Source organism: Acomys russatus, chromosome 31, assembly GCF_903995435.1.
Source record: "Acomys russatus chromosome 31, mAcoRus1.1, whole genome shotgun sequence".
NCBI classification, from domain to species: domain Eukaryota; kingdom Metazoa; phylum Chordata; class Mammalia; order Rodentia; family Muridae; genus Acomys; species Acomys russatus.
The window spans coordinates 13,437,249-13,450,611 of NC_067167.1; the positions used below are offsets into that span (position 1 = coordinate 13,437,249).

The 13,363-nt window shown below is 40.4% G+C and overlaps 1 protein-coding gene across 5 annotated transcripts in view; it reads left to right on the forward strand.

Moving 5' to 3' along the window:
- Positions 1 to 13,363, forward strand: part of Anks1b (ankyrin repeat and sterile alpha motif domain containing 1B) — a 1,021,560-nt gene that overhangs the window by 391,700 nt on the left and 616,497 nt on the right. For all 5 annotated transcript variants that reach the window (XM_051139823.1, XM_051139820.1, XM_051139819.1 and 2 more), the window contains exon 12: positions 5,824 to 6,004. In XM_051139823.1, coding sequence (XP_050995780.1) covers positions 5,824 to 6,004 — 181 coding nt within the window. The remainder of the gene's footprint in view (positions 1 to 5,823; positions 6,005 to 13,363) is intronic.

The following is a 13,363-nucleotide window of genomic DNA, read 5'->3' on the forward strand; positions in this document are numbered from 1 at the left end:
AGCAATCTTCCCCGAGAACTTGCTCTGAACCCTGTTTCGCCTGGCTAATTTGTTTAATGTAACCATTGACTTTTGCTAGCGCCACTCTGTCTCTGTACCGACAGGAGCATGTCCCTCTAGACGTGCTTGACATTTGGTTAGAAGGGTGTCTTAAACCCCTTCTAATTAAATTAGGCTATTTCAAATGATTTAAAATCAACTGAAATTTAAGTAAGATGATTTTTTTTTTAAATGCCCATTGGTTTCAGTGATTTGTAAATAATAGAGGAAACATCAGCTTTGAAGCGCTAGGAAAGTTTGGAAGGAAATATCACGTCACCTAGTCAGGCGTCTCTTGTTTTAGTGATGGTGGATTACGTCCCTGTGGTCCTGCCATAATGGCCACGCTTCATAAAGTCGCATCAGAATCTACTTCATATGCACCACAATGTTCCTATGATAGGTTCTTACTGGTGAAAAAATCCAAAATAAGTGTAACAACCACACATCACCCTCACCATGATGTCACTGGTCCCTTTGAGCAGTTCTTGGCTGAGACGTGTCTGGCTTGTTGGCTGTACACCACATGACTCACACTGCGTTCCTCAATCTGGTGTGCCCTGTGCTTGGATTTAGTGCTTTTCCATCTAAATAATGTTTTTATGTCTGGCTTTGTTTTGCCATGAGATCTGTGGGGTAACAGAGCTTACACTTTGGCTTTATCATCCTGCTTTCTATCCAATCCTTAACTTATGGAGTGGGACTCCTAGACACTGCCTTTCCGCCAAAGCCCGATCCTCTGCCTACCTGAATAACTGTAGCCACTGTGTGCCAAGAAGGGTCCAACCCTCATGCTATGAGAGACCTCATGGCTAAGGGACCAAGACATACATGTATAAGCACCATGTACTGAGAGACCATGAAAAATTTTTTTGAGGGGGGGGTGAAGGGATAAGGGGTAATTCTTGTTCATCTGCTTTGGGAACATGAAAATGCTACACACTGAGTCCAGTGTCTTCTATTTTAGCTGCTGAGAGGCAATCCGTTAATTACTCCTTTACAGGGGCCACAGACTTTCTCAGCAAAAGACCAAAAAGTAAAATGCTGTAAGATATGATGTAGCTTTGGTAGCCCTACAGTTTCTGTGGCAACCATTCACTCTACTGTTATAACAGAAAACAGCCATGGGCGGTACACTAATGAACAGACATGGCCAAGTCCAAAAAAAGCTGTTTGTGCTTTTTTGACAGTTCTCACATGTCAGTAAAATAAAAAATTCTGTGATTTTTTTTTCAACTATTAAAAAAGTGAAAAAAAATAATATTATATCACAGGCTCTATGAAAATCAGCATCTTGGTTTGGACCTGAAGCTGTAGTTTTATGAGTTTTATAAGCAAATAAGTGTTTGGGAAACAGGAGTGATGCATGCAGACCACTAGGGAGGGAAATGTCATGCCAACAGGGTACCACAGAGGACATGGTTCAGTTGATACAGGGACACTTGGCAGGTTCTATCTGTAATTTCCCTGACCTCGTGAGAAACTCCTCCTTGTAGGATGGACTTATATCAAAATTTAAGTCAGTGTCCCCAGTTGCCAGTTTTATTACCACGACAGTCTCTATCGTTTATTATTGCTGTAATTTTAGTTTTCATAGAAATAGTCTTTTCAAAACAACAGCTTCAGCGCTCTGCTTTTGTTTTTGTTTTTGTTTTCGTTTTTGAGACAGGCTTTCTCTGTGTAGCCTTGGCTGTCCTAGACTCACTTTGTAGACCAGGCTGGCCTCCAACTCACAGCGATCTACCTGCCTCTGCCTCCTGAGTGCCGGGATTAAAAAGCGTGTGCCACCATCACCCGGCTCAGTACTCTGCTTTTTTGAGGCACTGTTTGTGCATCTCTAGATTTCTTCCAGGTATAATCTTGAGTGAACCATTTGTTCTCTCTCAGCCATTGCGTCCTGTGACAGTTAAGGCAGCAGAGGCTTTCCTGACAGAATCTCCCAGGACCTCCATGGCCCAGCATAGAGGAGGCTTGCTTTAACTTTCCATAAAGCGCAGTGTGAGTTGATGACCTTCTTTCAAGTTGTAAATATATTGTTTGGGCACCACGGATAGCAAAAGCTTGCTCCTTACCTGCTCTTCAGCTGCTCACACAGCCCCTAGACCCAAACGACATAGGCAAGGAAGTAAGTGCTCACTGAAGCTATGGTTGTGTTGCATGCATTGTAAAGCAGCGCATGTCTCAGATGGTTTATTTGTGTGTGGGTTGCCAGATGTTTTTTTCCCCCACAGGGTCAGGCAGCAAATATTTTAAGTATTGGTAGTAGTATGGCCTTTATTAAGTATTCAATGCTCCAAATGTAACATAACATCAGCCACGAACAATGAGCAAATGAATGGACAATGAGTGATGTTTCCAAAGCAAGATATACCATATAGCTTTGCATTAGTATGAATGTGTATTGAATAGTCAGCTATGGGTAACTTTAGCATACAAGAATATATTTCATGTACTTGTGGTGTAGATGTTTAAACATTTGTGTTTCCCACAAAATAACTTGTGTGCTGACACTCACCCAACTGAGAAATCTGTCACTGTAGCCTTCTTACTCACAATCAACTGTCACAGCCTATCAGACGCCAAGTTCTAAAGAGTTATTAACTACAGTATGGTCTTCCAAAACCACGCTGTCCTCCACCCCATCGCTGCTGTTCTCACTGCAGGACCCTTCGAGGTTGTGGCTACAGTTATCCAGCCTCTTTTCCTCTCCTTTGACTCCACAAATTCATCCTTTAAGTGCTAAAAACAAGTTCACCAGAATAATATCACAATTAAGTATCACTCTCCCTTGTCAGTATAGTTCCTTAAAATATTTTGAATAAAGAACAAATTGTTTTGTGTGGCAATATGAGTCCCAAAACCTTTTGTGTGGCCAAATGAGTCCTCCATGTATTGGTATCTGCAATTTCGAATATTTAATTTCCTGAACCCAACGCAACTTTCATATATACTTTGCATCATAGTCATACTGAACCCTGTAGAGTTTTGATCTCTTTCTCTTCATCTTTGTGTGTGCCCATGTGTGCGCGCGCATGTGTGTATGTGTGCGCTTGTGTATACATGCATGTGAGTATGTGTGTGTGTCTTCTAAATTATCTTTCCCAAGACTCCGCTCAGCTGTGAGTCACCTTCCAGAGAAGCTTTTCTGGTACCCTCCCTAAGGCAGAGACTCACCTAGTGGCTACCCTGACCTTCATGCTCCCTTACTGCATCTCCACTGTATGCTGCACTGTCTCTCCCACCATGCATCATTTCTTCCCCTCCCACCAAAGAGCTATAATGTCACTTCGTTGTTGCTATGGCAGCACATTCCCTGGTATCTGCAATTAAATGTACATTCAGCAATATTTGTAGGATGAATTAATGCAGCGAAATTAGCCCATTTATCTTCATAATTACATAACAATGCGTGTTTTTAATGCAATTAGAACTGTGGGCAGCCGAAGTTTAGAAACATATATTTAAGAAACATTTAGATGGAGATCATGTGCATCAGTAGCCTTGACCTTTAGAAGGCTCACGGGAAGGAACATTAGCGGGAAAACAGTCCTGCCTGTATATGAAGGCAAACAGAACACAATACAAAACAAAATGAAATCTTGACTGATGGACGTGTTCGCTTCTATTGGTGCCCCTGTAATAGCTTGCGCCTCTTTAATGGCTGTTATGGAGTGTGGTGGAAAGGACATTGAATGCGAAATGGAGATTCAGTAGCCCCAAGGGCAGACATTTCATGAGAAACCAAGCCTGACGTCAAATCCTCATTTTTCATGCTTTCCAAGCAGCTGAACCTTGTGTGGACACTAATCTGAACTCTGTTGCTGAGTGTGTTGTGATAATAAATGACACGCACGCTCCTCTATAGCACCAGTGTGCCTCTCGAACTTTTTAACATTATAAGACGCTGAAGGAATAAAGCATACTGTGATCATCTCACGCCCTCTACACATTTTTGATATCCACTTTTAAAAAATAAGGTGTGATGATGTAGTGGAGACACACTATTTGAATTTCTTTTTTTTTTTTTAATTTTTTAAATTAATTTATTCTTGTTACATCTCAATGTTTATCCCATCCCTTGTATCCTCCCATTCTTCCCTCTCTCCCATTTTCCCCTTATTCCCCTCCCTTATGACTGTGACTGAGGGGGATTACCTCCCCCTGTATATGCTCATAGGGTATCAAGTCTCTTCTTGGCAACCTGGCAGATTTGGGCCCAGGGGTCCCGCTCAAACTAAGGCACTAGCCAAGGACAATACAGGCGGTAAACTTTAAGCCCCTACCCAGATCTAGCCAACAGTCAGAATATTCTCCACAGTTGAGTGGAGAGTGGGATATGACTTTCTCACATACTCTGGTGCCTCACATTTGACCATGTCCCATGGAGGAGGAGACCTGGTGGCACTCAGAGGAAGGACAGCACTATTTGAATTTCTACAGCTAAGGCATCTCTGAAGGTTGTGACTGATTTACCAAACATCTTCGAGCAAGGAAAACACTAGTAGGCAAAAGGTCGTTGTACCATGAAGAAAGTGAATGTATGATAAACTTTATTGCATGAAAGTTAACTTTTGCTCCTCCATGTATTTCACTTATATAAATAAGAGTATTAAAGAGTAAAGCATGGATTGGTTTTTGGAAAATGTCCATAGATCTGAGGGCCAAATGATTGAAGTTTTCTTGAGTACAATGTTCTAAGCTTTAGTAGGCAAGAAGAATGGGAAAATGATTAATACTGTTGTAGAAAAAAATGCAGAAGGCTCCAGTAGGGAGTAATTCGTGACTGACAGAGTATATAGATTATATCTGAAATTGCTCTATGATTTTAACTTTTTTGTTCAAATTGACTTTTCTTGCTATTTGGGGATTAATTAAAATCCTTAAAAAAGAAAATCAAAGTTCACTACAAATACCAACTAGACTCTTAGATCCTAGAAAATGTTCTATATAACTTTACTTAATTCTCATTATTTAATTCTCGCATATGGTACTTGGGGATAATATCTAATGCCACCAGTTCTTTGGACTATATAAAGAATAAAAAAAAAATAGAACTGCTTTAATTATACTTTAATGTTGAAAGGACCTTTTGTTATTAGATTCTGTATCCTTTGGGTTTAACAAATGGCAGATGTTTAATAAATGTTAGTTGAATGAAAGACGACTGATAGTTGCAACTTTCAAAGTTGATTATTAAGAGGAATGCTGCATATTTGGTTTTTGTTATCTTCTGTGAAAAAATCAAATAGCCTGAAGTGTTATATCAACTGTGCCATAAGATTTTTAATTATACTACTTCTCATGATCATCAACTGATTGATTAGTGTCTCTTTGTCTCACTGTGTTTGCTGGTTTTATGTCAACTTGACATAAACTAGAGTCCTCAGATAGGAGGGAGCCTCAGTTGAGAAAATTCCTCAATAAGACTGGGCTGTAAGCAAGCCTGTAGGGCATTTTTTAAATTAGTAATTGATGTGGGACAGTCCAGCCCATGGTGGATGGGGTCACCTCTGGGCCGGTGGTCCTGGGTTCTATAAGCAAGCAGGCTGAGCAAGCCATGATGAGCAAGCCAGTAAGCATCACCCCCTCCATGACCTCTGTATAGCTCCTGCCTCCAGGTTTCTACCCTGTGTGAGTTCTTGTCCTTACTGGTTTCTGTGACAAACTGTTACATGGACGGGTGAATGAAATAAGCCTTTTCCTCCTCAAGTTGCTCAGATAGTGAGGTAGGATTAAAGGCAAGTAGGATTGTGTTAATACTCCTGTCATGTTTGTGTGTTTTAGCCAAAACAACGAACATCTATTGTGTCTTCTCTGGATTTCCAGCGAATGAATCATAACCAAGAATACTTTGAAATCAGCACATCTACAGGGTGTACCAGCTTTACTTCTAGCCCTCCAGCGAGCCCACCCTCCTCTTCTGTGGAAACCACAGAAGTCAAAAACGAGGAAGCTGAACCCACAGGTAAAATAATTCACTTTATTGAAGCTAAGACTTTTGAGCTTTAATAAAGCCTTTATGAGCTGTGGTGGTTAAGAGACATCTTCATACAAATTTTATTTCTGGTTCACATTAGATGAGCAATAGTTTAGGCACTATATTTTTAAATAGTAGCATTTTTTTTACCATGGCACGTATATAATATTGTTTTGAATATATTTGTGGTCTTTCCAGTGCTGACATTAATATAACAATGTAATATTATTATGGCTGTAAAATAGCCAAACGCATAGACGTGCTTTTTTTCCTTCCACTGCCATCCACTGCTCTACCACAGTTTTATCAGATGATCAACACATGGGCCTGTTGTTGTAGCTGCTCTGAGACTGGAAAACCCTTATCAAAGATCTCTGGTAAGACTGAGTTGGATGCTGTTGCTAAGGTAGTAATGGTGGAAAGGAGGGGTGGAAAGGAGAAGTACTGCCACTAGGGGATGCTTTCTGCTTCTGCCCGATCAGATTTGCCATGTCTCTGTCCTTTGGAGGAGAATAAGCTAACTGGTAAGGCCGAGGGGCATCACAGTGTGGACTGGGACCCAAACGGTTTTCCCTCATCCGTCTATTGCACAGTAAGCACTCTACAGAAGTTATAACCCAGCCTCTCATGATAGCCAGAACAGTATTTATAAAATGTGAACCAAAGCATGCTCTTGCTGTGTTGAGAGTGGGCCAGAGGATTCGGATCTTTATCATGGCCAGTGAAGCCAACTGTTACCTGGTTCCCAGCTCACTCTTGAATGTGACCTTTAGTAGGTTCACCCGGGCCTTCTTTGCTGGGCATCTGGCTCAGGGACTTTGACGCTCTGGTTCCTTCCACCTGCATTCTCTGTCTTTTATTGTTTATGTGACTGACCATCATTTCGCTTTTGGCTTGGGTGCACATTAGATTCACATAATTTTCAGGTTTTGCTATCTTGAGTAGAAGTTGTCACAATATGATAAGAATCATGGAAAGAGGAAAAGGGAGGAAGGAAGAAAGAGAGAGAGATGATGATGATGGGAAAGGAAAGAAAGAAGCAAAGATAAAACTGTTCCAATAATAATAATAATAATAATAATAATAATAATAATAATAATAATAATAATAATAATAATAATGCACATACTTAGTGTTTGGTCAGACAGTGTTTTAGTTGTTTTACTTCCATTAGCTCATCCTGACCTTTTGATGGGTGCACGGATTTAGTACTAGTATCTACAGTGAAGGGAATTCAGACACAAAGAAGACAAATAACAGCCACCTATCCAAACAGTGCTAGGGCTCAAACCTGGTGCTAACGCCCATGTTCCCAACCACTCTTCTATGTTGCTAGCATTCAGTCTGGTGAATGAGGAAAGGGCTTGCTGTGTATGGTCCAGGTTAGCCTTACGGTCCTACCTTAGCTTCCTAAATGCTGGGATTATAGGTGTGTAACAAAAATACCTGGCTTTCTCTGGTTACTTCTATGGAATCTTCTCTATTCTTTCCTCAGTGGTCATATCTCTATATAAAATAATGTCCATAACCTGTTTGTTTAGTTGCTGTCTTCTTTCTTTTTTATAGAATGTATACCAGAGTAGATATGAGACAGGCTTGGATTTTTGGTGCTACGACTTTTCCTCTCTACAGAATTAAATGACCAAGGACCTAATTAGATGTCTTTAGCGTATAGTGTGACCATGCTCCCAAAGCAGTGATTAGCACAATATCCTATCAGGTGTAGGCTATTGCTCAATAAATACTAGTAGCTGTCAATGGTAGTAGCAGGAATCATGATCTTCTCATACCTTTCTGTCATCTTCTCAAGCCCCAGATACATTCGGTGAGCATATACTGTTTTCTATATAACAGATGCAGTTTTATAGAATGGGGAAATGGACTATGCTATCTAAAAAGAAATGGCATGAGGACTCTGGAAAGGATTCTGGGTGTATAATTTATTATTCAATCAGCACTTACTTTAATGCTCAATCCTACGTTTTAAAGCCCCCAATGAGAAGAGTGGAAGTATTTTTATACTTTCCTTAATAAAACCTTTACAAGCATTATTTTCTTTCTTTTTTTTTAATTATAATTTTTTTTATTAATTTATTCTTGTTACATCTCAATGTTTGCATTATTTTCTTTCAAGCTCAAAACGTGTTAAAGGATTTGATGTTTTTCAGCTATCTTCTGCGGTAGCTAGAGGTTTTGCCCGTTTTTATTTCATTGAAAACTTTAGTTGTAGGTGTAGAGTATAAGGCCTGGTCCAAACAGTGAGGATAAGAACGCACATGTACTACATCATCCAAAGTGTATGCAGAGCCATTGTTAGCATCAGGCTGCCTTCCCATCTGACCTTCAGCTGAGCCAGAACCTACCCTTCAGCTGCTGGGATGGGCTCCAGTGTTGCTGTGACTTTGTAATGCAAGGCCCACCTCCACAACTCAACCTCTGTAGTTAAACAGGAACTCTGTAATAATGCATAGGGACAATGCTGATTTGCTTTAAAGAATAAAACTTTAAAAAAAATTAAGATAGATTTTTTTTTGTCTTCTTGAGAAAGCAGTAGTTTATTGTCTTTCAGATAGAGTTAATATGTAACACTTTGGACTTATGATTCTTTCTCTGAAGACACCCCCTCCGCATGTAATGTGCATTGAAGGAGGATGCCTTTGAGTCAGTTCCAACCTGGCTTTGCTCACAATTTTCCATCAAATGGCTTTTCTGTTTTCTAATTTGCTCTTCTGAAAAGAAAAGATTTCATTCCTGGGTATCTGTGTTAATATATGGATTTATTTGGATGAATATATTTTGTAAACTACAGAAACCAATATTTTATCAATATTTTCTTTCTTTTAAATATTATTACTTGAAACCTACAAAGTTTTAATACAGAAGAGAATTCTGTAGCATTTTTGACTTTGAAATATAATTTAATTAACGCTACATGAACAGTTCATTTTATAAATGATTGTGCAAAACATTAATCTTGACGTGAGTAGCATTTAATAGAACAAGTGCTAATATGCCTTTAAAAGCTGATTGCAAAACTTTAGGTGAACCAACAGATTTAGTTTGAGAGACAGCCGTTTAAAAGCATCCTGAACTGTGATTAAAGCTTCAACTTAGAAATCATCAAATGGGACTGAAAGGAGGAAAAGCTCTGGTGGCAAAATGAGGGAATCTTGTGGACAAAAAACACATTTCACTAGAAGGATTGGCGCAGGAAGTGGGCTTGAGGTGGGAATGGGGAGAAGCTGGCATCGGCGAAGTGCCGCTGCCAATGAGTGTCGCGGACATATGCAGCAACGAAAGTAGCAGACTGGGGAAAGTGGCCACCGTGCAAAGGTGGGGGATGGGCTCAAGAAAGACCTGCCTTTCCTAGCTTGAGACGATGAGCCAAGTGCAGATGTGTCTCTTGAAATGTGGACGTCTGCAGGTAAGAAGGTGGGCTTAGATCCCGGTTGTCCATTTCTTTTAAAGACCATTTTTTTTTAACTCAGAATGAGGACTCACGTGGTCTAATTTCTGTCCCATGAGTATTCTTCTGGCCATTGTACCGAGAATGGACCATGAAGTCCAGTAGGAGGTCAGTTCAGCCTTGAATAGGGTGAAAGGAGACAGGAACTGAGATCAAAGATAAAGCAGAGGAGGTAAAGGAGGCATTTTGTACATATTGGTAAATACATAATTGTAAATATAGCAAGATTTCATGGAGAAAAAGGATTAAGAATACCTCTAAGATGTCTGGAACATCTGTAAGAATGGATTTTTCCCTCTTCTGAGATTATGTATATATATATATATATATATATATATATATATATATATATATATCTGGGGGAAGGAGTAGATCTGATCAACAACTTGAATATCAGTAGTTAATTTTAACTCTAGTTTATCTATTAGATATTTAAAAGGATGTTCTGAGTAGGCAGCTGAAGGTCCCAAGGGAAAGATATAAATATGGCCATAATTATATAGATCAGTGGTTCTCAACCTTTTTAGTGCTGTAATCTTTTAATACAGTTCCTCATGTTGTAGTGAGCTCCAACCATAAAATTATTTTTGCTGCCACTTCATATCTGTAATCTTGTTACTGTTATGAATCATAATGTAAGTATCTGGTATGCAGTTCCTGTGAAAGAGCCATTCAACCCCAAAGAGGTCCTAAACCTCAGGTTGAGAACCACTGATATAGATGATATTGAGTGTGTGTAGGTAAGGAGGACCAAACCTGACCAATGTGGAGAATGGAACAAAAGGCAGCATCAACAAAGGGGACTAAGAAGGAGCCACCATCCTTGACCAGGTGGTCACTGGTTTCTGGAGTCAAGTGAAAGAAAATATTAAAAAAGAAAGAGTGCGGCCATGTCAATGACTCATTCAGTAAAGCTCCTGCCTCCTGAGCGTGGGGGTCCAAATACAGCGCTGCAGCACACACCTAAAAGCCAGACATAGTCTCTAACATTGGTAATTCCAGTACCAAGGTGGGAAGTAGGGACAGGCGGATCCCTGGAGCTTGACCAACCAACCTCATCCACTGGTGAATGAGTGAAGAAATAAGATGGAAAGTGGTAGTTGAAGACATATGACATCACCTCTGGTCTACATGTGGTCACATTATGTGTATTACACACACACACACACACACGCACGCACACACACGCACGCGCTTGCACACAGACACACGTACAGCATGTAAGAAAAAGGAGGAGATGTTGATGAAGGAGGAAGAGGAGGGGAAGCATAAATAGTGGAAGAGGAAGCAGAGGAGGAGGAGGAGGAGGAGGAGGAGGAGGAGGAGGAGGAGGAGGAAGAAGAAGAAGAAGAAGAAGAAGAAGAAGAAGAAGAAGAAGAAGAAGAAGAAGAAGAAATAAGACTAAAGAAGAGAACTGGAATTAAAGGGGGATTCTGCAGTGGGAATGACTCAGTCTTGAGACTATGGGAGTAACCCTTGGGGTTAGCCTGTACCCCTCTAAATATTGTCTATAATTAGGTAACTATGATTTCCAGGAGGGTGTGAAAGACCATATCTACATACACTTTGATTTCTGTTCAAAATATTTGACATAATCTTCATTTGTTCGATAAGTTAAGAACTCTTCCTTGAGGGACAATAATTGTGCCCCTAATCTCAAGAGTCCACTTCAGATGGGGGCTTCCTCCAAATCTGTTTTCAAGGGAGCTCCACGCTTTTGACCCCCATGCATCATATGACCCTCATTCTCTTATGGAGCACCTTCCTCACCAGAGAGCCCATCTCCTTAGGTATTTCAGTCGTTGAGGTACCCTTAGTGGCCGCCCATTTGTTTTCCATCCCCACCCCTACGCTCAGTTATCAGAGTTTGATTTTCTTCAGTAGAGGTAGTGGTGAGGTTTAAATGGTAGACGTTTGGATCTATTGTGAAGGTTGAGATAACATGGTTTTTGGTGGTTGGATGCAGTATATGATAAAATGAAAAGGATAAAAGATATGATTCATGGACACTGGACCTTTTAAAACCACTGAGAGGATGGAGTTGACCATAGCTGAGATGGAGGAAGCTCAGTTTGGACATTTAAAACTAAACGTGGATATCAAAGGAGCAATGTTGAGTAGATAGTTGAGGTGGTGGCTTGTTGTTGGGCTGAGACAGAGTGGAAGAAACCATGTAATAATTGCATGCTTATTAAAATCAATGGAAGAAAGGTAAACGATCAAGAAACAGTGTTTTAGCCTACCATGGTAGTTCCAAAGTTTGAGTTTTTCAGTAAGAAGGCATTAGATAGGTGTGTTGGAGAGTCCTGGGAGAAACGATAAGAACAACCCATGACAGAGTCTCTTTTCTTTTAGAAAGCTGAATGCAGAAAGCTCTTTCTATATAAAGCATTTCATGAATTAGCACCATCTAGAGCACCTGCCAGGCAAGTCAAGCGCACTGGGTAACTAATTACTTCCAATTCTGTTGTCATTTCAAACCATCTACCTCCTGCTGGAGAAAACTGACTGGAGAGAGGAAATTTTTCCCTTTAAGTAAGGTAAAAAAAAAAGTTCCTCTTTCAAAATGGAAGGAAAAACAAAACCAAAAGCCATTGAGTGCTCAGCGATGTAGGGTGGATTTCTGCAGAGAAAGGAACCACTAGAGAAATAAAATCAGAGTGGGGAGGGTGGCGTGAGCTCTCCCACCTGTTAGGGATCATCAGAGAGTCAGGCAAAGGCGTTCCTTCTAATTAGTTCCTAGCCATATGAAATAAAGCCTTGAAGTCAAGACCTAGTTATTACAGCAGCTGCTGGACACAGCTTGCTGAGGGACACTTGGGCCCCAAGATGACAATGAAACCAAAGACAACTAAAAATATCTTTTAAGTTCCAAACCAAGATTCTGTTTGTTGGACAGAAAGGAAGTGAAGAATTTGTCAGAGGGGGCGTAGCTATATGTTTGGGATCATCCAGAAACAATCCAGTATTTTTTTAAATTCTTTAATGATTTTATACATAAAGTACTTTAATCATAATTACTTCATTATCTTCTCTCATGTCTCCTCTACTCTTGCCAAACCCTTTCTCCCCACCCCACCCCCTTTCTTCCCCGTAAGCCACTATGCTTAATTAGGGTTGCATACTTGAGCTTGGATGGTAGTTATTTTTGAGTAAGGACAACTTGGCAGTGGCTAGATCACTAAGACATATGACTCTCCCCTCAACCCCTAGCAGCTGTTGACTGTTCCTTAGGGTGAGGAGGTGGGGCTACATGGGCGTTCCTCACAACTCCCATCTGTGATGGACTGTTGATAGACCCAGTCTTGTGGAGGTAACGACCACAGGTATAAGTGTACTGCAGTGCAACTGCTGTTGTATCCAGAGGACGGTGTGTTGCTGCACCCCACCCTGTCTCCTGCCTCTCACACTTCCTTCCTCTTCTCCTGAGCTATTCCCTGAGCCTTGGAGCTGGTGATATAGACATCCTGCTTAGGGCTAGTCTCATCACTGTGACCTCTTATGGGTCTGAATTTCCTACCACCCACCACCAGAGGAAGCTTCTTAACCAAGGCGGAGAACAGCACTAATCTATGGGTATAAACACACATCTTTATAAGGTGGTCTGACAGCATGTCCATTTAGCAAAACATTAGTTAAAAACCAGTATTCAGGATTTTAGGTACTCAGAAGAAAGTTACCATGTTGTCAAATGCCAGTAGTAAAATATACTTTTATCTTTTCTTTGCCAATCATGAAATAGTTTACTTAGTCTTTATTATTTCTTTGTTCTCCCTGTGGTGTCACATCACATTTTTCTAGTGTCTTTACAACACATTACAAGTCACACAGTAGGCAAGATATTTGCTACTAGGTGCTTGGCAAAGAAAGAAAAAGTTGTG